At 39.6% G+C, this 26,475-nt stretch overlaps 1 protein-coding gene across 3 annotated transcripts in view; it reads left to right on the top strand.

The window, feature by feature from the left end:
- The window catches only part of pign (phosphatidylinositol glycan anchor biosynthesis, class N), a 161,029-nt gene that overhangs the window by 61,182 nt on the left and 73,372 nt on the right, over positions 1 to 26,475 (top strand). For all 3 annotated transcript variants that reach the window (XM_078419560.1, XM_078419540.1, XM_078419549.1), the window contains exons 18-27: positions 1,778 to 1,869; positions 3,099 to 3,213; positions 6,376 to 6,484; positions 9,381 to 9,483; positions 14,018 to 14,120; positions 18,427 to 18,513; positions 20,802 to 20,857; positions 21,154 to 21,229; positions 23,794 to 23,867; positions 23,987 to 24,029. In XM_078419560.1, the coding sequence (XP_078275686.1) occupies positions 1,778 to 1,869; positions 3,099 to 3,213; positions 6,376 to 6,484; positions 9,381 to 9,483; positions 14,018 to 14,120; positions 18,427 to 18,513; positions 20,802 to 20,857; positions 21,154 to 21,229; positions 23,794 to 23,867; positions 23,987 to 24,029 (858 nt within the window). The remainder of the gene's footprint in view (positions 1 to 1,777; positions 1,870 to 3,098; positions 3,214 to 6,375; positions 6,485 to 9,380; positions 9,484 to 14,017; positions 14,121 to 18,426; positions 18,514 to 20,801; positions 20,858 to 21,153; positions 21,230 to 23,793; positions 23,868 to 23,986; positions 24,030 to 26,475) is intronic.

Genomic DNA, 26,475 nt, shown 5'->3' with positions numbered 1-26,475 from the left:
ACTTCTTTCAGTAAAAGGAAAGACACTTCTCCAGAAAAATGCATCGAGCACATTGCAAATTATATGCATGAAATTAATATCAATTCACTTCTAAATTCTCTGCGTAATCGTGCCTTTCCACATTCAGCATATGTTCAATACTAAAGCCAGCCAGTAGAGATGATTGGCTAATTCCCCTGTCAAATGAGCTTGATGAATTGACAACTCGGAAAGATCCAGTAATTATTTAAATTATGCATGCCTAATTACCTTTTCATTTTCCTTTTGAATGTCGTTGAATATTTACAGCAACATTTGTTCGTACTTTAGTGATTTTCTAATAAGAAAACTGAAATTGGCACACTTACAGCTGTTATAAATATGTACAATCATGCAGCATAAGTGTCTTTAGAAACAACTCTTAATCAATCAAACAGTTGGTAACAATAACAGCTGACAGGATTACTTTCTAAAAACCATGACTAAATAAATGGTACGTTTAACACAAATCTCAAATATATACCGTTTATTTCATACCCACCTCGAAGGAGCCTGTCGCACAAACAAACTCTATTTGAATTTAGACAATCTGTTTGATTGCATTATACTGGTCACCTTTTCCTGCTTTTCAATGCATGAATTCATTTTATTGAAATTATATACTGTTCTTTAACAGCGTAGTATTGTCACTGTTGGATCACATAAATATCGTCCCAATTTTAAGCATTCTCAAATCAAGTGTTCAAGAACTACCTGTCATACTGTTATATCTATGTATCAGGACTCTATGTTATATGTTAGGAAGCCACACAGTGACTGACATTCATGTGAGTTCCAAAGAATATATGATGAAGAGAGATTACACAAACCAAGTCTGTATTTCCCACAGTAGAGGAGGTAATGGGCTGATTTAATTCTAAGGCTTTTGGAAGCATTCGAAAAGATAGGACATTTAAAATTGTAGGTCGAGGGACGATCAGAACCAGACGAACTGGGCAGTTTAGGAGAGCAGATCAGATATTTATCAACACACAAAAAGTTGCATGTGCAGAAGTCTTTCTCCCAAAAAGTAGTATTAGATGCTAGAAAAAATTATTAAATTAAATCTGACATCAGTGATTTTTGGTCGACACCAGATTAATGAATATTGAGCCAAAATGAGCCACATCGATATCCTTGAATGGTCAAATCGGCCTGAGAGATTGCTGGACACCTCCTGTTCCTGTTTCATTTTGGGCACCCAAAAACTCTTACATGGGATCTAAATCGTCAGCTTTGGAAAATATCTTTACAGTTGAGGCAGGTTTTGTTGCATTTGCTAATTTGCTGCCTGTGATTTTCAGCATATTAATGGCCAGGGAAATGAGCACACTCTTTCCTATATTTTCTGATTTGTTTCCAGCGGACAAGATTTCCTTGTGCAGTAATGAACTAATCTCAGCCTTAAAGAAACATTTTATCCATTGAAAGCTTGCAATTTAATTCTTATGTTGAGTTCACTGATTGTCATTGGGGAGGGAATCAATTAGTTTTATGTAAGCATCTTTATATCCAGAAACAGGATCCATGGTATATATCCTTTCATCATAATTATAGCATTCATGACCGCCATCCATTAACTGGGGCAAATTATGGAGATTTCATGCATCATTCAGCTGGATTTTCACACTGATAAATGGACCATATCTAACTTGAGCTGGAAATAATCAAATCTGCAGGATAAAAGTTGCTCCTGGATCTAAATTGTATCTGTATTAATTTTTGTTTTGTTATCTTTATGTTTTTTTGTCATCCTAAGGCTATGTCTTTAGGTTGGATTTCTCTCTGCTTAGTCCTGGCTTTGTTTCCATTAATGCCAGTTGTTGGAAGAAGTCCCAATATTACACTTGTGTAAGTTTGCCCATCACGTGAGTCAAGTGATTATAACAATACAGTACAGTGGTATCTTGTGATAAAGTGCAAAGAAAAATAAATTGAGCTTTAATATTTTAAACAACAATTGAGTAGAAATTACTTTCAAAAGTTTATTTTGGCACCAAGCTTAATATAAACATAATCGCATCGAACAGCAAAAATGGACCCATAATTATACAAATATGCTGGAGATCATATTGTTAAAACTGGAGCAGGATAGTTTCCTGTGATGAACTGTTGTGCTTATAATTATTATGATATGAATTACATTAGTACCTTGATTTGAGTATGTAGCAGAAGATTAGAAAAATTGCAGGCCTTGAGGTAAAGGACAGAGAATTGTGATTGTTTAGATAACTTTTTGAACAGGTCTCACCTAGAAACCAGGGGGCAAATGATCTCATTTTCTGCTGTATAGTTATAGAATCACAGTGTCATGCTGCATGGAAACAACTTGCCCACGCCTACCAAGATGCCCCATTTACGTCCGCATTTGACCCATATCTCTCCAATCCTATCTTTTCTATGTATATGTCCAAATGTCTTGTAAATTCTGTTATAGTACCTGCTTCAACTACCTCCTTTGGCAGCTCATTCCATATATCCACCACCCTGAGTGAAAAAGTTACCCCTCAGGTTCCTATTAAATCTTTCCCTCTCATCTTAAGCAGGTCGTCTGATTCTTGATTCCCCTACTCTGGGTAATGAAATCACCCCTCAGCCTCCTGTGCTCCAAGCAATAAAGTCCTAGCCTGCCCATCTCCCTATACCTCAGACTCTCAAGTCCTGATAGGATCCTTATAAATCATCTCTGCAATCTTTCCAGTTTAACGACATGCTTCTTATAGCAGAGTGATCACAACTGAACACAATACTCCAACCCGGCCTCATCACATTTTGTATAACTGTAACATAGCAACCCAACTTCTATACTCCGTACTCTGACTGATGAACCCCAATGAACCGAAAGCCTTCTTGACCACCCTATCTCCCTGTGATGCTGCTTTCAGGGAATTACGTACCTGCATTCCTCGATCCTTTTGCTCTACCGTACTCCCCAGGCCCCCGCCATTCACCGTTCTATGCATTTAAGAGTCTCAAGTAATTGACAGGAGGGCACCAAGTATGTTTCAGATAAATATAATTGCTGGTAATGGTAGGTCGCCATTTGAATCCTTTAATTTGATATCTCTTTCTGGAAGCAGAACCGGAGCTGGATTACTCACTGTCATCTGTACTTTTATCTTTTTCACTTCAATCAAGATGGCAAAGCAACAAATATTTGAGGCCACAATGAGAAAAAGTGTATACGTGGCACAGGTTTGGATATATATGTTATATTTATGCAGAATTAATCATTGTAGCAAAATGGTATTGTATTATTTGTCTTGTAATATTGTATTAATTTTTGCAACATTTATCAGTGATGTCCATAAGCAGTAGAAATTATTTGATAACAATGACAGAATTCAGCATCTATTACTCAGCCAGACAAAGTCTCTGTCTTTTGTTAGTCCTTGGAAGTGTTTATGTGTGTTTTCTTTGAAAAAACTTCTGCCCAGACTTGTCAAGTCCCTTGTGGCGTATTCAAATCACCAATCTTGTGGATTAACCTCAGCAGTGAATGTCAGATCATTGCCACACTTGACATGCATGTGCATGCTCTTCTGCTAAGAGTCAGTGCATTTTGATGAGAGCAGAGACCCTCACTGTATTCTGATAATACACTGTGAGCTTGATCCTCGTAACATAAGCTGAATCCAAGTGTTCCGGTTTGGTCTGAAGGGACCAGAAGGGGTTGTGAGAAGAGAAACTGACAGGCCTTTATTTTTAAGATTCTGAGGCAACCACCAAACATCAAATGAAAGCGATTTTCACTTAAACACATAATAATACTTGCTTGTATTTCAATCAATTGCTGTTAAAATTGCATATAAGATCATAATTAGTTTCCAGGGGCATATACAAACAATCGATTAATTTGTGATTTGACAAGATAGGCAAATTATTATTAACAAGTAGCACTGAGGGGTATTGGGAAAAATAGATATGTGCATTTAGTTCAGTCTTGGCATTGAATGGCAGAACAAATTTGAACTGCATGACCTCTTTCTAAAATCTATATTTCCGTGCTCCTGTGCTTCGATAGTTGTTGCAAAGTTCACAAAAATAGTCAGTGGTGGTTGGAGTCTTAAGATACTTTCTTACCCCAGACATCCTCCAGTCACCTAACACTGGCTATCGCTATGGGTAAGTATCTACTTGGCACGTGGTGCTTAACATCTCCTCCACTTGCCCAGTTAAGTTAAGGATGATTTTGATGAATTATAGAAGTGACGGTTATGATCAGGTAAAAGCACAAAGTTCTAAATTATTGATGGTTGTCACACTCCCAGAGAAATAAACAAAAAGCTCTAGTCGGCATTCTGGTGCAGTATGAGAGGGTGCTGTAGTGCCAGAGATGTGCTCGATAGGATGAGATGATAAGGCAGGGGTCCATCTACTCTGCTGGTTGGAAGAAGTAGAAGATGGTGCTGTTTTAAAAGAGCAGGGCGCTTATCCCAAGTGATTTGGTCAATGCTTATTTCTCCATCAGTACCACTGCAAAAGACTCCCTGGCTTTTGTCACAGTTTTGTGTGTTGAATTTGCTGGGCATAGATCAGCTGGCATATTTACTAAATAATAACAGGTAACTGCCCTTCAAAATTCATTTATTGTTTGCAAAGAACATCTAGAGGTAATGAAAAGAAAATGCTGGAAAAACTTAGCGAGTTGGGTAACAACTGTGGGAAGAGAAACAGTGTGTAGGAAGGAACTGTAGATGCTGGTTTAAACTGAAGATAGACACAACAAGCTGGAGTAACTCAACAGGACTGGTAGCATCTCTGGAGAGAACAAATGGGTGACGTTATGTGTCAAGACCCTTCATCAGACTGAAAGTCATGGGAAAAGGAAACGAGAGATATAGACGATGATGTAGAGAGATATAGAACAATGAATGAAAGATATGCAAAGAAACAACGATGATAAAGGAAACGGGCCATTGGTAGCTGTTTGTTGGGTGAGAAAGAGAAGCAGGTGCGACTTGGTGGGGGAGGGATGGAGAGAGGGAATGCGGGGGTTACTTGAAGTTAGAGAAATCAATATTTATACCGCTGGGTTGTAACCGAAGATAGTCCCAAAATGCTGGAGTATCTCAGCAGCACAGGCAGCATCTCTGGAAAGAAGGAATGGGTGACGTTTCGGGTCGAGACCCTTCCGCTGGGTTGTAAGCTGCCCAAGTAAAATATGAGATGCTGTTCCTCCAATTTGCGTTTAGTTCCCTATCAGGACAAAGACCCTATCCCCTACTCCCAATTCCTCCGTCTACGCCACATCTGTGCCCAAGATGAGATGTCCTCATTCTTTAGGGAACGGGGGTTCCCCTCTTCCATCATAGATGAGGCCCTCACACGTCTCCTCGGTACCTCATAGCTCCGCTCTTGCTCCCCCTCCCCCTAGTCACAACATAGTCAGAGTATCCCTAGTCCTAACCTTCTACTCCATCAGCCATCGCATACAACACATAACCCTCCAATATTTGCGCCACCTCCAACGGGATCCCACCTTTAGTCACATCTTCCCATCTCCACCCCTTTCCGCCTTTCACAAAGACCGTTCCCTCCGCAACTCCCTGGTTAACTCATCCTTTCCCACCTAAACCATCCCCTCTCCAGGTACCTTCCCCTGGAACCGCAGGGGATGCAATACCTGTCCCTATACCTCCGCCCTCGACTCTGTCCAGGGATCCCAACAGTCCTTTCAGGTTAGACAGGTTCAATTGCACCTCCTCCAACCTCATCTACTGCATCCGTGTTCAAGATGTGGACTGTTACATCGACGAGACCAAACATAGACTGGGCGATCGTTTTGATGAACACCTTCACTCAGTCCACTTGGACCTACCTGATCTCCCAGTAATTTTTTTTCTGTAAGGTCATGAAAGATGTCATTAAGACCCGAGGTTTGATTTCACTGCTGTATTACGCCAGTGAGGTGGTTTAGATTTAGATTTTTAGAGATACAGCGTGGAAACAAGCCCTTCGGCCCGCCGCGTCCGTGCCGCCCAGTGATCCCCGCACATTAACACTATCCTACACACACTAGGGACAATTTTTTTAAACATATTACCCAGTCAATTAACCTACATACCTGTACGTCTTTGGAGTGTGGGAGGAAACCGAAGATCTCAGAGAAAACCCATGCAGATCACGGGGAGAACGTACAAACTCCGTACAGACGGCGCCCGTAGTCAGGATCGAACTTGAGTCTCCAGCGCTGCATTTGCTGTAAGGCAGCAACTCAACCGCTGCGCCACCGTTTAGTGTCATGTTGTCCAGATAGCATGGCTTTAATCGTAATTAGTATTGCTTGCAATTTTTAGGACTGCAGTATTTAGTAATACAAAACAATATCTAATATGAAACCTGTATTTATTGCAGTCGCTGATCATTGTTCTGTCACTCTACATTGTGAACACCACACACTCCAGTGTGGCTCTTAAACATGGGGTGCCGCTAATCAATCAGATTATCAGTTGGACAATTCTAGGTAAGATTTGGTGCAAGAAGGCTTCCGAACTACATTGATGATATGGCATTACTCTGCGGCTTTTGTGTTTGGTGAAAGATAATGAATTGCTAGTGGAAATGCATTTCAAAGGAGCAGAGCAGAAATAACCACCAGTCTATCTGGATGGATCATAACTGCAATGTTAATGAAACAGGAAGCCTTAGAATTCACCCACACAGTAGTAAAGGAGTATCAACTGAAGCTCAATGATAAAAACAAAATCTCCGTTTCAGAAACCATTGGTCAAATTGCACTCCAGAGAGATAAAGGTAATTGTATACATTATACAGATATGCTATAATCTGAAGAAGGGTCCCAATGTGAAATGTAGCTTATCCATGTCCTCGAGAGATGTCATCTGACCCACTGAGTTATTCCATTGCTATGATCCAGTTAGCTGCCAAGCTGTCCCTCTGATTCTCGATTCATTCACCAAACACACTTGTTAGACTGAAATGACCACAGGAAACTTGTACCCTTCTGAGATCAAGTTCTAGTTTTCCCGATAGTGACCTTAAGTAGGAGGGTCTGCTGTTACCTAATAAGAAGGGCTTCCACTATCCATTGTCTGGAAAAATTGATTCTTAATTTGCCACATAATTTAAAGATAATGTTCCTATTTTGTTAATTTTCCCAAGTTTATTTTCTCAAGGTCATAAGGAATAGTAGAATTAGGCCATTCGGTCCATCAAGTCTACTCCGCCAGTCACTCCGCTGATCTATCTCTCCCTCCTGACCCCATTCTCCTGCCTTCTCCCCATAACCTGACACCTGTACTAATCAAGAATCTATCTATCTCTGCCTTAAAAATATCCACTGACTTGGCCTCCACAGCCTTCTCTGGCAGAATTCCACAGATTCACCACCCTCTAACTAAAGAAATTTCTTCTCATCTCAACGTCCTTTAATTCTGAGGCGATGATCTCTAGTCCTAGACTCTCCCACTAGTGGAAACATCCTCTCCACATCCACTCTATCCAAGCCTTTCATTATTTTGTATGTTTCAATGATGTCCCCCCCCTTATTCTTTTATATTCCAGCGAGTACAGGCCCTGTGCCGACAAACGCTCATCATAGGTTAACCTACTCATTCCTGGGATCATTCTTGTAAACCTCTGGATCCTCTCCACAGCCAGCACATCCTTCCTCAGTTATGGTGCCCAAAATTGCTCACAATATTCCAAATGCGGCCAGACCAGCGCCTTATAGAGCCTCAGCATTACATAGTTCTTACCTTAAAATCTTTTAGTCTTTACTTCCTTGTTATTTCAGTTGTCAACCATCTAAATTCCAAGCACACTTTATTCGTTTAACCTCTTAAGCCTTGTCATTCAGTAGCATCTGAACTTTATGGCTTCCAATATATATTTCCAAAGATATCCAAAACCAGAGTACTCCAGTTTACCAAAATTTTGCAAATGCGTTGTCAGTTCCTCATTAGATTTTCTGTCAAAGGCCAACATTCCACCAGACATTTATTCCATTTTTTACATAATAGTTTTAAGTAATTTGCATGCATTGAAATCAAATTCCTTTGCAATTCCTACTCCTACATGCTAATAAGGAATTCTAACCTGTCCTTCCAAACATTGTTTGTGTTTATGTGTAAATTGCAACTCCTATCTGTACAATGTGCCTCCTAATCTGCTGCTATTAAAAAAAATCATTTGTACAGTTATCTATTATTTCAGTTAAATTCTCATTGTATAAGATATCTGGGAAATACCACTTACCACATCATGCCAAATTGAGAACAGATCCTTTATTCCTATTGTTAATTTGTTAATTTCCTACCCATTACTGTCCAAGTCAGTTGGTGCTCTCCAATTTTATGCTCAACACTTTTGCTCATGAAATCAAGTGCCAAACTCTTTCAGATACCTTTTGGTATTGACAGCACTCAAAGACAGTTGCTCAATAGATGTAATAGTGAAACCATGCTGCTTATCAAACATTACATCCCTTCCTTTCACAAATGCATGCAGCATGCCACCTGTTCATATGCAGTAATTATCGATTCCAGTAACTTCCCTAAAGTGATGTTAACTAGGTAGGTCTGCTGTTACCTAACAACTCTCTGCTCACTACCTTAAGTAAGGAAGTAATAGCTTTCAAATTTCCACACTAGAAGCTCAAAATCCAGAATACCACTTCCAGGAATTTTCAAGAAATTGTGCAGTTCTTTCAATCATTTCCTTTCATAGCTTGGGATCTCAATTATCAGCTGCTAGAGATTTGTCAGTCTTACGTTCCAATCTTTTCTGTATTTTTGTTGACTTGCTTTAAATCTATTATGTTCTTTCTGATTTTTTATGTCCCTGGTGTCTTTGCCATTGGTCTCTTATCTTCAACCTTGAAAATGGATACAAAGTGCTGTTAACGTGCCACTTCTTTACCAGCAGTCCCCCAGCACGGTCAAGGTGCCACCTTTAGGGATTGTTGTTAAACTGAGGGGAATTCTAACCTTTCATGTCAATGTTAAAACTGAAATGGTATGAATCAAGAAGGACTAGTAAGTTTTGGTGTCCTGGTCAACTTCACTCGAAACCCTGAAACAAATTTATCGCATTGCCGTTTGTGACACCATGCTGATCACACTTGGCATAATGTCTGGCACTTGAATTTATCAGCAACATTGATAGTGTACTTTTGATGTTTGAAATGTTGTTGTAGATTTTCCTAAATTTATTTTGAAATTATTTAAGGTTAAACAGGAATGTTCGCTTCATTGAACCCAATTAGTTTTGTTTGCAGTTTCAGTAGCAAAGGCCAGTTGCAATAATAGTGCAAATTCAGCTGTTTTTGTGGTGATACCACATTTTACATAGATGTGGAATGCTATTGAATTCATGATATTCTTTGTTTTTCCTTACAGCCACCTCCTTACTGATACCTTTGATTAGCACAACATTTATCTTTCAACGACTACTAAGCATTTACCTCTCGTTGATGTCCGTCTACCTCTTGTTCAGTACAGGGTATCCTTTTTTCTCTATGTAAAACAAATAACTGACATTAATTTCAATTAGATCCTTAGTTTTAGCAGTTATAAGATTTTTTACAGATTTTCTATGGATATTTTTCCTCATAGTTCCAGAGATGCTATACTACGTTGTTGTATAAATGCATGTTTAACCAAGGACGATCAACGTGCTTTGTCAGTTTAAACAGAATTTGAGGTTAAAGAAATAGCAGGCTGCAGATGGTTATTGCACAATTTTAAAAGAGACACTCATTATCCATAATGAGATGGTGTAATTTTGTTGATGCAGCATAAATAATGCTCTGTTATCTGTACTTATTATTTAGTATAATAAGGCACTGAACAGCTTCAGTGTTAGAACATAAATTAGGTGATATCTGACAGGAATGCCATGAACACTTACACTCCACATGAATGATACTAACTTCCATGGCTGGCTCAGTTTCTCAGAATTTGTCAGCATGGAGGTGCAAGACCTACATAATTAGCTTGTACACTGGATCTTCATTGTACCCATGGGAGTAGAGTTGAGTGCATGGAGATAGAGAGGTAATTTTGCTTTATTCAAAGTGGGGGGAAAAGTGAAGATTTGTTTTGCATATGCCATAGATTTGGATTGAGGGCTAACGGGAGTAAGATTGTTTATTGATCTTGCACTGTGGGTTCAATTTTTCTGAGGCATTTCTCGCAGCACTTGTGGAAGCACATTGGTCCCACAAAACTTTTTGCATGTTCTCAGCTATAATATTTATGACTTGTTTTATCCTATGAGCAACACAGTGGCACACCTGCTAGAGCTGCTGCCTCACACTGCCAGAGACTCTAGTCCAATCCTGACCTCGGGTGCTGTCTGTGTGGAGTTTGCCATTCTCCCTGTGACCGCATGGGCTTCCTCCATTTGCTCCAATTTCCTCCCACATCCCAAAGACATGTGGCTTGATAGGTTAATTAGCCTTTGTAAATTGCCTCTACTGTGATATATAGAACAGGTGATCGATGATTGGTGTGCACTCGATGGGCCGAAGGGCCTGTATCCATGCTGTATCTTTCAATCGATCAATCAATCAATCAGTCAATCAATGTTGTAAGATACAGTGTATTAGCCATGTGTATGAATGCTTGGTGTTGCTTTGGTCTGGAGGTTTTCTTGCAGTTGGATGTTTGGCTGCTGTGCAAGAGGCAATATCAACCACCTTTCTTTAGATAGTGTCTCTAACATGGAAAATGTCCCAAGACATTTAATTAAACAAAATCTTGCACTAAGCCGCTGATAATCAAAGGTTTGGTCAAATAATTAACTTTAAGGAGGTCTTGAGAGAGAGAATGGGGGTGGAGAGGCTAAGGAAGGGAATTCTAGTGTTTAGGTCTTTGGCTTTTCAAGAAAAGCATGACAGTGTTCGCTCGATCAACTAAAAGCATAGATGCCCAAAGCAACAAAAATATGCAAAACAGTTTGGACACTGCAAATTTGCTGTAGTTGGTCCAAAACTAGAAATTCTGGGCATTAATGTTTTATCCCCTCTCAAAAATATATCACTGCCGTGGCTTACCTAAAAATATTTTGAATATAATATCAAGGAACTGTAGTAGATGCTGGTTTATACCAAAGATAGGCACAGAATGCTGGGTCAGCCAGCATCTTTGGAGAAAATGGACGGGTAATATTTGGATTTGGTGCCGACCCGAAATGTCAACTATCCATTTTCTCCAGAGATACTGCCTAACCCGCTGAATTACTCCAGCATTTTATATCAATATTTTGAATATGTTGCTTCTGACGTTTAAATAGTTGTTTCAAGTAGTTAGTTTTATTGGTTTATAAATATTTTAGAGTCATAGAGTGATATAGTGTGTAAACAGGCCCTTCGGCCCAACTTGCCGATGCCGACCAGCATGCCCCATCTACACTAGTCCCACCTGCTTGCGTTTGGCCCTTATCCCTCTAAACCTATCCAATCCACGTTCTTGTCTAAATGTTTCTTAAAAGTTGCAACAGTACCTGAGAGATCTTATTGCATGAATGCGCTTTTTCATGAGTATAATCACTCCTTTTCATGAGTATAATCATAAGACCATGACCGACCATAGGACGATGTGCTTCGTCCTATCCCTCAATTAATAAACTCATTGTGCCGGTATAGCCACAGTCTGTCTCCTCTTCTGGAACGTTACTAGTTTCACGACCATGAACTCCCTTTCTAAACCACAGTCATTTATGTCTGAATTGAGTTTGCAGTTTCCAGCGCACGTAGCAGACTCGACGGTGACATTCGAGGAAGTAATGGATGCTTCTGAAGATATGTTTGTAACTTAAATCTATGTTTCTATCATTTAAATATATTGTTCTGGCGGCTAATTGCTCTGCTAACACAAAGATGTTAATAAACAGACCTGCCCAGTTCTGCTTTAACTGGTTGTAGATCCCATTTCACATTCCATGAGCTCCAGACTGATTATAAATTTCTAGGCTCAGCCTACTAATCATATTGCAACTTCCTGCATAAATAACAGACTGGATAAAGAGGTAAAATGCACCACAGATTCTTTGAGGAAAGGTAATGTTAACCAAGGAGCATTTTGTAGTTTGTGTGTGTCTGTGTAATAGATGAGCTCATTTGGCATAATCTTTATGCCAGACTCTTCATGTTATTGGTTTGTGGCTCACTAGGCTGGCACTTCTCTGGAGTACTACGTTTTATTTATGCTCTGCTTCACATGAGATCATAAACCAAATCCTTACCAGTCTGCTTTAGGCAGGTGCAAAACTGCCTTGTGGCATAGCCAACACTACTGTACATTGAAAATTAGCTGGCCATTCATTAGTTGATTGGGTGTAAGATAATGCTCTGCAGCTGAGGTTACACCTTGAGTAGGAAACTACCTCACGGTAGGGTGGCATGGTGGCACTGCGGTAGAGTTGCTGCCTTACAGTGCCAGAGACACGGGTTTGATCCTGACTATGAGTTCTCCCTATGACTGCGTGGATTTTCTCTGGCTGTTCCGGTTTCCACCCACATTCCAAAGATGTGCAGGTTTGTAGGTTAATTGGCTTCTGTAAATTAATACAAGTATGTCGAATTGAACTAGAGATAGACACAAAATGCTGGAGTAACTCGGCGGGTCAGGCAGCATCTCTGGAGAAAAGGAATAGGTGACGTTTCGGGTCAAGACTCTCCATCAGACGTAGAATAAGACTAGAGTGTGGGTGATCATTGGTCGGTGCTGACTCGCTGGGCCGAAGGGCCTGTTTCCACGCTGTATCTCTAAACTAAACTATTGACATGAAAAATGCTCTGGGATGTTTCTTCAAGATGATGTCAAATAATACATGAATTAATTTTTTTTCCTATGCAAAACCAACTGAAAAAGAGTGGTAATTTGTTCATTCATCAGACCCAATTGCATTCCATAAGATTTGAAAAGTTGTCATTTCAGGTCTATTATTATGTGTATTGAGATACGGTGAAAAGCTTTTGTTTGCATGGTACCCAAAGCTTTTTCCTATCCACTCTGCTTGGAAGAGGTCTCAATTTTCATAACTTCTGCAAAAAGTCATCAGTGGTTTTGCTCCTGTGATATCTGTGAGCATTATTACCTACTACTTGCATTATACCATTGGTTTATGACAATAGGTTCTAAGGTTATGGACACAAGTCGAGAGGGATGTAAATATTACTTTACCGAAGGGGCACCAGTATTTGAGCCAAGCTAATGAGCTGCTCGTAAAGGACAAGTACCTCCAAGTGAAATGTTTGAAGGAATCTAAGAGCACTGATGGGAAAATGCATTTGGAAAATGTACAGTGGGAGCTTGCATGGCCTGGCTGTCACAGCAGGAACTGTGTTCTCAGTGAGTATTGTAAGAGATATATAAGAAAATAACTGCAGATGCTGGTACAAATCGATTTATTCACAAAATGCTGGAGTAACTCAGCAGGTCAGGCAGCATCTCGGGAGAGAAGGAATGGGTGACGTTTCGGGTCGAGACCCTTCTTCAGACTGAATAGAATAGTTTTCAGTGAGTATTGTGTTTTATAGACCTGTTATACTGTTGCAAGAAAGAATTTAATTGTTCCAGTATTGGTACATATGACATTTAAACACTCTTGACTGAAATTCTCCTAATTTCAGGAATTTAACCTTCAATTTAAGGAGGCTTGGTAACTCTATTTGCTGAGTCCAGGTGGAAATTGATGAATATCTGCTCTAAGTGGTCTCTTCCATGTTTGAGCTGTGTTGTGCTACTAAATCTGCTCTTTGAAATTGAAATTCACTGATGCAACTACATGTTACTAACTAAGAAAGGATTTTTTTTAGGGTGTTTTTTAATGTTCAGGGTATTCTTTAACCAGTCAAGTTTTTTTTTCCATGTTTCATACATGTTTAACATGATCTTCGAAGGAAGGGGAAGGCAGTTACGTTTCTGTTATTTATTGACAAAGAATAAATAATGACCTGTCCTAGATTTCAATATTTACGGTTGAATAGTTTTCATTGGTGGTTTTACCTTAACGTTCATGCTTCATCCAGATACGAAGCTTTATTTCCACTTCTGCTGTCCTGCTTGACATTTGTTTGGATCAGTCTGGAACAAGAGACGATCCAGTTTCACAATATTTCTCCAGTTCCAAAGGTAATAAGAAACCAATTGTTTTAAATGTTGTTGTTTTCCAAGAATTACGGCCGGAGTTTCATTGTAAAGTTGCCACTGCAAATAATAATTAAGTAGTTATATAAATAATTTCATAGAGGAGCTATTATGGTGTACGCTGTATATGTCACAAGGTACAAACCATCAACAATGATATTTAATAATCGGTGTTGTGACAACGTTGAGATGAGATTTACCCTTGTGCGCTGACACGTTCAGGATTCCTGTGCAAATGGGGAAGTCCTGAAATTGTTGGTGGGCCAGTCCTGGTGATTTTAGGCCTGTGCTGATAATTATTGACCAGTGCTTCAATACTTGATCCTCGTGAAGTCCAACAGTGGAACAGAATCTTCCTGGAATTCCCCAGTATTAGTTCTGGAGAAGCTGCTCTCAAATCCTCACCTGGTGCAGGACCTGAATTTCTTCAGTTCACTGGAAATTTTACAGCTGTTGAGAGGAAAGGTCAATTATTTGTGATTCTACTAATGTTTTTTTCAATTGTCTAAGTGTTAAAAAATGGACTGATTTTATTTTTATATTTATAATTGTTAATTTTTACACTTTTAATCATTTTTGACTGCTTTTGAATGTCTAAGGTCAGTCATTGAAACACGTTGACAGCATTGCCATATGGCAAGGTGAGAGGTTTGGCTTGCCTTCTGAAAGGGCTCCTCAGCAGTTTTGTAGATAGGGCTTGTTCTGACACCCATGGGACCTGCAATTCTCTCAGGGACCACTTAGGACCTTGCCAGTCAGGTCCAGGATCCTCTCAGTCAGCAAGCTCTGAAGTTACAAGTTAAGTTCAGAAAAATTGTTTCTCAGTGGCAAATGCAGCTGAGCTGCTCTCGAGAGAATCAGGTCCCTTGTTATCTCAAGGTGAATGTTACAAGTGTTGTACCGGTGGAGGTTTAGTTTAGTTTAATTGATTATTATGTGTACTGAGGTACAGTGAAAGGCTTTTTTGTTGGTTACCCAGCAGACATTCATCACGACTTGACAATATGTTTTGGTCTGGGATCAGGTCAGGTTCTGCTCTGCTATGCTATCTCATCTCACTACTATATCCAGGTGAAGATGATTTGCTTAGGAAGAAAGTCATTTTCAGAAAACCGAGAGTTTCAAAAGAAATTAATTTGATGCATTATCCATTAAAAGATCAACAGCTAATTTGAGATGTTAGATTTACTTAAATGGTGTGATCCAGTATGGTAAGTATTATGATTTCCATAGTTCAGATTGACCTCAGTTAAGTCTTCGTTTTAATTTTGTACTGGAACAGACCACGGGTGGAGGGATAGAGTAGTTTGGTACCAATGTTATGCATCTCACAGTGCAGCAGCTTGCTTATGATGCAGCACCATGAGTTCATATCCCACCATGGCAGCTGGGGAAGTTAAATTCAATTGGATCGATCAGGAACAAAATGTCTGAGCAATATTTAGTACTGAATCAATAACCTCACCACAATCAATCTGAAGATGGGTCCCGACCTGAAACGTCAACTATCCTTGTTCCCCGGAGATGCTGCCTGACCAGCCAATTTACTCCAGCACTTCGCTTTTTGTAAACTAGCATCTGCAGCTCTGTTTCTAAATCTATGCCCTGTAGTTTTCAACTCCAAAACTAGATTTAAGGTGAGGGAGTCTAAAAGTAAAGGGCCCTGATTTAAGATGAGAGGGGAAAGTATAAGTATGAAAGGGACTTTTCACATGGGTACAAGCTGCCAGAGAGGGATACATTTCAAACATTTGATTTGAAGAGGTTTAGAGGGATACAGGCCTATTGTGGGAAAATGACTCGCTCTGATAGACATCTTGAATGGCATGGACGAGTTGGGCTGAAGGGACAGTTTCCATGCTGTATAACTCTGACTCTACTTCCTTGCAACCACTATTTTCAGCTGACACAAATCATCTCCAAGGAAATGCAGAAACGAGAAAATAGAATTGTCAGTACTAAATATTCAATAGCTAAGGGCACAAAATGGCACAGTCTCCATGTGTTCGAGCATTCTTAAAGATAGGCTTCTGCGTATAAGTTAGTAGTACTGTACATACTCCAGAAGTGATACAGTACCGTGGCGAGTTGACTGCAGTTTCATTTCCGCCACTGAGCTGAACTTTCTAACCTCGAACACTCTGCTGTGGGAAGGATTTAACTTGAAACTGGGCACTCTGCCTGCAGGGAATACAGAGCAGAAGGTTGCTCTCCATGACTTCTGGCTAATAACATTGGCAGTGATTCAGGAGGTGCATATGCTTGGGAAGGAAAGGAAGTTCCATACCAGTGAAGGAAAGAAAATTTAATACCATGTGCTCTAATTTTGCCCACTAATCTCCTGTGTAGGACCTTATCAAGGGCTTTCTGAAAGTCCAGATACACCACATTCACTGGCTCTCCTTCATCCATTTTACTTGTCACATCCTCAAAAAATTCCAGAAGATTAGTCAAGCAGGATTTCCCCTTCATAAATCTATGCAGACTTGGACCGATCCTTTTACTATTATCCAAATTATCAATTCTTCAATAATTGACTCCAGCATCTTCCCCGCCACTGATGTCAGGCTAACTAGTCTATAATTCCCTGTTTTCTCTCTCGCTCCTTTCTTGAAAAGTGGGATAACATTAGCTACCCTCCAATCCACAGGAAGTGATCCTGAATCTATAGACATTGGAAAATGTTCACCAATGCATCCACGATTTCTCGAGCCACCTCCTTGAGTACCCTGGGATGCAGACCATCAGGCCCTGGGGATTTATCAGCCTTCAGTCCCATCAGTCTACCCAATACTATTTCTTGCCTAATGCAAGTTTCTTTCAGTTCCCCTGTCTCCCGAGATCCTCCGTCCCCTAGTACATCTGAGAGATTGTTTTTGTCTTCCTTTGTGAAGACAGATCCGAAGTACCTGTTCAACTCTTCTGCCATTTCCTTGTTCTCCGTAATAATTTCCCCTGTTTCTGCCTTCAAGGGACCCACATGTTTTTGGTAATCTTTTTCTCTTAACATACCTAAAAAAGCTTTTACTATCCTTTATATTCTTGGCAAGCTTACCTTCATACTTCATCTTTTCACCCCGTATTGCCCTTTTTGTTACCTTCTGCTCTCTATTGAAAGTTTCCCAATCCTCGGGCTTCCTGCTACACTTTGCTAAGTTATGCATCTTTTCTTTTAGTTTAGTTTAGTTTAGAGATACAGTGCGGAAACAGGCCCATTGGGTCCGCGCCGACCAGCGATCCTCACACACCAACACCACCACACAGCCACCAGGGACAATTTTTTACATTTATCCATTTATTATAGTGATTTCCAATGATAGATTTTAGAGATTTGTGTTCCCTAGTGGCAAACTCTATTTTAAGGATATACTGCACAGCTCTCCATCTCATTAAAATTAATTCATTTTGACTGCCTCACTTCAATTTCTGAAATGCTATCCATCAAATGAATCTGTGCCAGAAACATCAATTCATCATATCTGCCCTGTGGTTTCAAAGAAATAATAAATCAGAAGTACAAAAATAATTTATTGGGGATAAACGTGAAGCCTATACAATAGCAAAACAAAATAACGTGGACCACGTAGCACGCTGAAAGAAGTAAAATTACTAAAGCAGCAATTATATCTGTCAATATAGAGCTTGGTAACATGACGGCAATGAACAATGAATCACCACTGATCTGTATCTGCTAATTTCAGAGGAATCATAAGACTAGACATTGATTTAACTCATTATCCACATATTGTGTGGTTAAATTCAGAACCTCGCATTACATGGTTCACTTTTTAGCATTTTCCACCAGAATATGGATCCGCAGCGAATGGAGGGATATGTATGGATCAGAAGCAAACGGAGGAGAGTAGGTTCACTTGGCATCATGTTCAGCACGGACATTGTGGGCTAAAGGGCCGAATCCTGTGCTGTAGTTACTGGAATAAGAAAATCAGATATAAATTCTGTGAAGATGTTTGAAAGAAATTCTGCACACACATTGTGATCAATACTCAGAATGGACTTCTTGGATAGATTGCGATTAAAATTTCAGATTCATTTAAGAGAGAGCTGAGTACACTGATGAAACAAAAGCAAGTCTTTAGCTGTTCTGGGTGGAAGATGCAAGGTGGATTGACTGACCTTTCTCAACTGTGCTGCAATCTTGAGATTATTTGAAAGAGGGACAACAATTATTCATCCTTCTATTACCTTTAATAATATGGATACACATCTTGGGGAAGAACAGAGAGTTTAAGCATTCATCCTTTCACTGAATGTGTTTTCATTCCTGCAGTTGTCCCAAATGGATTTTGCCCAGAAGGTTGACACCACTCAGATTCGACAACTTAGACTAGATGATATAAGACGGTCTTATTTCTTTGTATCCTTTAACTTAATTTTCTCAATTTTGTGTTGTTATTTAATCATTAGTTTATAATTGATTCAACTTTCAATTTTAACTGCAAAGGAATATCCAAAGTTCATAGGTTCACTTAAATGCATGCCTAAAGTTCAGTGCAACCACAAATGAAAGAACTGATTAACTGAAAACATTAATGGGCTGATTTCCCTCATGCCAATTATGGCAAATCCCCATCCAGGGCTGGAATTTAGGGTACATAGATACATAGACAATAGGTGCAGGAATAGGCCATTCGGCCCTTCGAGCCAGCACCACCATTCAATGTGCTCATGGCTGAGCATCCACAATCAGTACTCCGTTCCTTTCTCCCACATCCCTTGATTCCGTTTGCCCTAAGAGCTCCATCTAATTCTCTTTTGAATGCATCCAGTGAATCGGCCTCCACTGCCTTCTGCTCCGCTCTTGTGCCCCCTCTCCCCATTCATAACGAGGATAGAGTCCCCCTTGTCCTCACCTTCCACCCCATCAGCCAACGTATACAACAAATTATCCTCCAACATTTCCGTCACCTCCAACGGGATCCCACTGGCCACATCTTCCCATTTCCTCCCCTTTCTGCTTTCTGCAGAGACTGTTCCCTCCGTAACTCCCTAGTCCACTCGTCCCTTCCCACCCAAACCGCCCCCTCCCCAGGTACTTTCCCCAGTAAACGCAGGAGATGCAACATTTGTCCCTTTGCCTCCCTCTCGACTCCATCCAGGGACCCAAACAGTCTTTCCAGGTGAGGCAGAGGTTCACCTGCACCTCCTCCAACCTCATCTATTGTATCCGCTGCTCTAGATGTCAACTTCTCTACATCTCTACATCGGCGAAACCAAACGCAGGCTCGGCGATCGTTTCGCTCAACATCTTCGCTCAGTCCGCCTTAACTAACCTGATCTCCCGGTGGCTCAGCACTTCAACTCCCCCTCCCACTCCAAGACTGACCTTCCTGTCATGGGCCTCCAATATGTGATAGTGAGGCCCACCGCAAATTGGAGGAACAGCACCTCATATTTCGCTTGGGAAGCTTGCAGCCCAGCGATATGAAAATTGATTTCTCTAACTTTAGATAACTCCTCTGTCCCTCTCTTTCCCCTCCCCCTTCCCAGTTCTCCCATTGTCTTCCTGTCTCCCACTTCATCGTTTCCTTGTCCCGCCCCCTCCCCTGAAGAAGGGTCTGAAGAAGGGTCTCGACCCGAAACGTCACCCATTCTTTCTCTCCAGAGATGCTGCCTGACCTGCTCAGTTACTCCAGCATTTTGTGATACCTTCGATTTGTACCAGCATCTGCAGTTATTTTCCTACACTCCTATTACATCCACAATCATGGACTTTTATTTTAGATCATCACTTTGGAGTAATGTGTGTGATGACAGTATCTCTCCAGCGATAGCAAAGGCTCTGGTCCTTTAGCATTATCCACGGGATATCGTTCACGAACTGCTAATTTTACATCCTCTACCTCATTGGTGCTGAAACGCAAGAGATTTAGAATTGTGTATTGGCAGTCAGTGAGAACTATGTTACCTCGGTCATACAGTTCAGTCAAATTAGATTCTACCCAAATCTCCTTGAAAGATATTTCCAGACAAGATGTATCTTCCAGTTGAGTGGATTTTTCTGGGGCAGTTTGTGGGCTCCAGCAGAAATTCCTCCATTAAAGGCTTTGCAAAGTGCCTGCCTGCCTGCCCAGACTTGACAGGGTAGCTGTTCATGTGGCCCAGAGTAAATAAGCCGACTTCTGGAGATAAGTAAGATAGACACAAAGTGCTGGAGTAACTCAGCGGGTCAGGCAGCCTCTCTGGAGAAAAAAGATGGGTGACGTTTTGGGTCAGGACTGTTGACATTTTTTAAATGCTCTTTTTTTGTTTATGAGAATACAATTAGGACATATCACTTTTTTTAGAGAGCTCATAGTTTAGCTTAGAGAGGTTGGCATCATTCTGGTTGTCCTCTTGATGGAGCAGGTGAGTTACTCCTCATAATACCTTCAGGTAACATACTTGCCATACTTTTTTCGTATGGCTGTATGGTAATTCGCATATCACTGTACCTTAATTGGTACATGTGACAATAAAAGACCTTTGAAACCTTTGAAGGGCTCTTCTGTAATTTAAAGCTGGATCACACACCCATCTAATAGCATGACTGTAACTTCCAGTGAATGTGTAATGTAGCTCTAATTTAAAGACCCCTACTTCCAGAATGACTTTATGTGGATTATATTTTCGCTCGCTGGGTTTTCCTTACCTGAGAAATTACAGATTTTCTTCGTTGTGACAGCTTTCTTTGGCACTGGAAATATCGCATCTATCAACAGGTAATCCAGATTATGTTTTAAATGAACTTCTGTGGATGGATAACTTTAACTTAAAATAAATTATTTACAGTGTACAATATTATTGTAATTACTAAAATTCTTGAATTTAATTAGTAGCATAATGGCTTGGATTTTGCACATCTGATTAGTTTCCTTTAGAATTAGGTATCAGGGAATAAATACAAAAAATATTTAACATTGTAAAAATTCCGATATGCATTTTCAGGGGAGGGGAGTTTCAAAGAACAGAATAGTATATTTACTAATACAGCTTTATTCTCATTATCTCATTCCAGTTTTGATCCTGCATCTGTCTACTGCTTCTTGACGGTTTTTAATCCTTTTGCAATGGGATCATTAATGATGTGGAAGGTTGGTATAGTCAATCTGTTTTCATAGATTGTTAAGGGTCGACGTGAATTTATATTGGCCACAATTACATGTCAAATAGATCACTCAATTGATTTTAATTCATCCAGCAGTCTCTCTTTCCCGATTGCAGAATCCATTTGTTTGTTAAATCTTTTTACCTCTATTCCCCTGCTTCAGCTTAATTCTACTTCTTTAGCATTCTGTGGAAAATAACTTTAATTTTCATGTCATTTATTGGCAGTCTTTGCATTGTTCCTCTTTTCTGTTCCATGAAGGAAATGGCCTCTGTTAGTTTGGGACATTCCTGGTGCTGTCTCTTTCTGGCAGCATGGCAGTGCCATCATCAACATGATGGGAAGTTCACACAGATGGTCTATTTTTAGATATGAGCATATGGTATTCGCCATGACCTGGTTGATCATCTGCCTGTTTCTTTCAGAATATATAAGTCCCTCTGCAGTGCAGTCTTTAAGTGCCATGGCACTGTAGTATTTTTGTTTTGGTGAGATGTTTCCTCTCCTCCCAGTGACACATTTCAAGGAAGTTTAGTTTTGAGATACAGCATGGAAGCAGGCCCTTCGGCCCTCTGAGTCTATGCCATCTATCGATCATCTGTTCACACTAATTCAAAGTTATCCCACTTTCTCATCCACTCCCTACACATTAGGGGCAGTTTTACAGAGGCCAATTAAACAAATGTGGGATGAAACAGGAGCCCCCAGAGGAAACCCACGTAGTTACAGGGAGAATGTTCAAACTCCACACAGGCAATACCAAAGGCCAGGATCAAACTTGGGTCTCTGGTGCTGTGAGGCAACTGCTGTACCAGCTGTTCTGGTGAACTGGTTCATATTTATTCTTCAGTCAGCATCACTGAAAAAGATTATTGAACATTATTATATAACTGTGGAAAGACAAAGAAACTAACATCTCTGAACTGCTGTGGGCAAAGGGGTAATGCTTTTTCCTATATTACAACAGTGGCACATCAAACATACTTGTCGCAAAGTCCTTGTTAAATCCTATAACTGGAATGGGTATGATGGAAATGCATAAAATTAGAGGATGCTTGAAATAAAGTTCTATCATATTGTAAATACGTTGGCTGATCAGGTTAACATTAGAGATCCGTGACCTTTCATGAGAGCTGGGAAATGGGTATTAATTAGGTTTGAAAATGGCCCTTTCTCACCATGTTGCGATCATTAATTTCAGCATCCACTGAAGTCCTGTATTTCATTAATTTAAGTGTTTAAAATCAGCAAATTCAAACAAACCTGCTTGTTTGTAAGTGTAAAGTCTGCCTCATTATAATAGATTTTCCCTTTCCATTCACTGGACTATTTTTACAAGATGTTAATTTGCCAGCAGAAATCCTTATGTCTTTACATACATGTGTATCGTCCATTTTTTTCCTTTCCGTGTGCAGTCCTTTAGATTTGTCTGCCATAAATTTTATTCAGTGTTGTTCTGTGCATGGATGTCACTTCCACCCGGTTTGGGAACATCTTCATTTCTTTTCCCTTTCTATTCTCTGGTAATCATCCACTCACTACAAAATCTTGCTTTTTTCAACAATCTGTCACTCGTAGCACAGTTGAAATTTGTATTTTGTAATGTATTGTAAAAGATACAGAGAGTGCATTTCTCTGTCTTGTTGACTATAACACGAGTAGAACTGCAAAATGCTAGATGAAAGGACGTTTCCTACACCGTCCTTTGATTTCTGCAACTGCTCCACCAAATAGATGGAGGGCAAGTCAGAGATTCTCCCTTGCAAATTCACCTTCACAACTCTTGAAATTAGTTATTTAATATTTACAAATGAAGAGCTGTTGACTTGTCAGTCATCATTTAAACCTATTTTTCCTGCCAAACAATTAAAATAGAACATTGTGGCCTAAGTGTAACATTTTAACTAATTTGGATTTTGGCCTCCAATATTTTCTCCTCTGTCTGTTGATCTCAGACTACTGCTTATGTCATAAAAAAATAATTTCTTAAAAAGTAGATAGTGTATCCTTTGGTACAACCTGTGTAATTTCTCATTGAAGTGGTTTGTCCTTTACCAAAATAATAATAGTGATTTTGTTATATTTCTTGGCACTCCAACACAGTATAATTGAAACCTTTTCATTTTCTTGTTAAGCTATTGACAAACCTGCTCTTTACATTTGTTAAAAAGTTCCTGCTGCCCATCAACAGGTCGGGAATGTGGTGTCTGATCAAAATTTGTCATTGGCTTCATCCTCCAAATCCAAAGATTCCACAGTTTAAGTGCCAGGGCTTCAGGGAAATCATTAATTGTTCTGGGCTGCTACACTTTTCTTGTTTGCAAAAATGTGCATTTTCTGTTTGATTATGCTCTCTGACAGTTGACAGAAATAAATACTAAAATAAGCAGTGTTATTGCTTATTTTGATGTGGGTGATCATTACCCAAATTACATGGAGGAGATTCACATTGAAGAAGTTTTGTAATGAATTTATATGTATCTGAACACAAATGATGTGATGAGGTTCCCCAGAGAACATGGAACAATAATATTATTTATTTTTATGCAGATATTAATTCCTTTTGTGATTGTGATGTGTGCAATTGAAAGTATTCAAGTTTCAACTCAGTTATCATCAAACAGGTACAGCAAATAATTACATATGTTATATAAAGCTTTTTGGTAACACTTATTGATCTGTTGTTTCACATAATTTGCAAGCTGTGAATCTTTTAACACATTTTTCTTATCATTTCCAATAGTCTTTTTCTGATTGTTCTTTTAATCTCCGACATCATGGCTTTGGTGAGTTGTTACTCATTTGTGAAGAAGCAGATAGCTTCCTAATTTTCAAATAGCATTATGTAATGAAAGAGAACATTATTAATGTTAGTTATAGGAATTACCATTTGAGATAATGTCGACATGTTTTGCATTGTTTTGCTCAGAATAAATTCAGTTAAGAATCCTTATACATAAAAAGATATAGTCACGCATCTGTGTAAATAAGAAAAATATTTTAGGACTTCTTGTATCCATTTCAGGATGTCCAAAGCCGCCAAAAAGTCATGTGTTGAACAGTACTCACTGATGCAATGTAGGAAATGCAACATGTGCAGGATCCCACAAATAGCACGATGATAATGCTCATATCTCTATTAGTTAATCGAATGACAGGCACAGGCTATAACAGCAGGAAATATTTCTCCAAGATACAGGGATGGGATGATTTCTAACCATCTAATGCCTCATCTGATGGACTGCATCTTTGACAGGGTTATCCTTCCTCAGGTGTGCACTGAGATGTCGAGCTAGATTTCTGTGCTGAGACGTGGGACTTGAACCCATAACCTTCTGAGCCAGAGATCTGAGGATTTATTTCCAGAACAGCTCAATAGGATATACAACCATAAAGGAAGCACAGATTCTACACTCATTGCATCAGTCGGCACCTCAGGTGCAGCTGCCTTTTAATCTACCACGCGGTCCATAGTGACCAACATTTTCATCGAAGAATCTACCCTTCAATGTCTATTCTGCTGATGGTTTTCTTCACTTGAATTAAAGTGTTTAATTTGACACCTCCTCCCCCCACCGCATGGATTGACCAAATCCTGACCCTCTGCAAGCCTTGTATATTTATGTGTAGGAAGGAACTGCAGATGCTAGCTTAAACCGAAGAGAGACAAAAAAAGTTGGAGTAACTCAGCGGGACAGGCAGAATCTCTGGAGAGAAGGAATGGGTGATGTTTCAGGTCGAGACCCTTCTTCAGACTTATACACAGTATCCCAAGAAGCACATTTTTACAACTGGCTATCAAAATCTTTCTCTTTGTGTCATTGCCATTGCTGTAGTTGTTTGAAGAAATATGCAAAAAAAGGATTCTCACTGTGTTTTTTATGGTTAGAGTAAAATGTAAGTTAACAACACATAATGAATGTGATGGCCTATGAATGACAGGAGTAATTTCGTTCCCTGCAAAGCGATTGTAATGATGTGAGTAAAGTAATATTCAAAAGAGAGCTAGGAATATAATGGGCATTGCGTGGGCAGTAATGACAAGCAATTACAGCACTAGAACACACAATACTTTAAGTGGTACGCATACATTGTGCAATGCATTCTCAGAGGAAGTAGCTCACTCCTGTTATCTTCCCCGACCTCATTAAATCATTGAATGTTTTCGAGCATTGAGTAAACATAAATGACTTGTACGATTTGGCACCGTGCCCTGGCTACCTATTTCCAATGTGCTGTATTGGTTGACTTACTGAGATCGTGTCTGTCCTTTTAGCTGCTGAATATCTCTTTTCCACCCCAACCCCTATTGGGGTACAAGGCCCATTGAAAGTAATCTCTGATGTCCAGAGTCTACAATCTACTTCAAATATGTAAATGCATGGAAATTATGGCAGCTCAGAGTGAGGGAAACGTGCTGTCCCTCATTTTTGGTCAGATTTGCATTCAATAGAGGGCTTAAATATCTTTAAAATAAGTTGGATCCAAATATCCATCCCATGTCGCATGTGTCCTCTCAGTGTAAATGGTGCTTATTTTTTTGTGGGTTACATTGAAATGTATGTACCATGAAAACACTTAAAGAGCAACCTGGGCCCAAAAAAATTCTGACTTTTCACCAAACTTCATTCATTGTGAAAATTAAAGTGACAGCTCAATTAATCATTGTTCATGTCATTAGACATGACACGTTTGAGCACAGATAATCTTGTGCATTCAATTTTTAATAGGACTTAAACTAAGACTATAAAAAATGTATCCAGTGAAATGTCAGAGTAAATCTCCGTGAGGGTATTTTGTTTTCAAAAAACACCCAAGAATTGGTTGCAAACACTGGAAAAAATGATTTAATTCCCCTTACACATGACAAGAAAACCTCAAAGGAAGAAGCGGAAACATCGGTGCCGGCTCTGATTAGTTCTGTACCTTTTCATACCTCTAGTTTCCCTCTCCTCTGACTCAGTCTGAAGAAGAATCTTGAACCAAAATGTCACATTCCTTTTCTCCAGAAATGCTGCCTGACCTGCTGAGTTATTCAAGCCTTTTGTGAATTATACAGTATTTTGTCTATCTTAGAAGAGAAACATGTTGAGATTGATGAACAATGAGTATAGGAGTCAGTAAGTCATGTTCAGCTTTATAACCATTTGATTTGGCCACATTTGGAATATTGTGTGCAATTTTGGTCACCCTATTACAGAAAAGATTTGAACGATTTGAAGAGGGTTGCAA

This window comes from Rhinoraja longicauda, chromosome 2, assembly GCF_053455715.1.
Source record: "Rhinoraja longicauda isolate Sanriku21f chromosome 2, sRhiLon1.1, whole genome shotgun sequence".
Classification (NCBI taxonomy): domain Eukaryota; kingdom Metazoa; phylum Chordata; class Chondrichthyes; order Rajiformes; family Arhynchobatidae; genus Rhinoraja; species Rhinoraja longicauda.
Note: the sequence above shows the minus strand (reverse complement) of the source record. Positions and strands in the feature narration are given on the sequence as shown.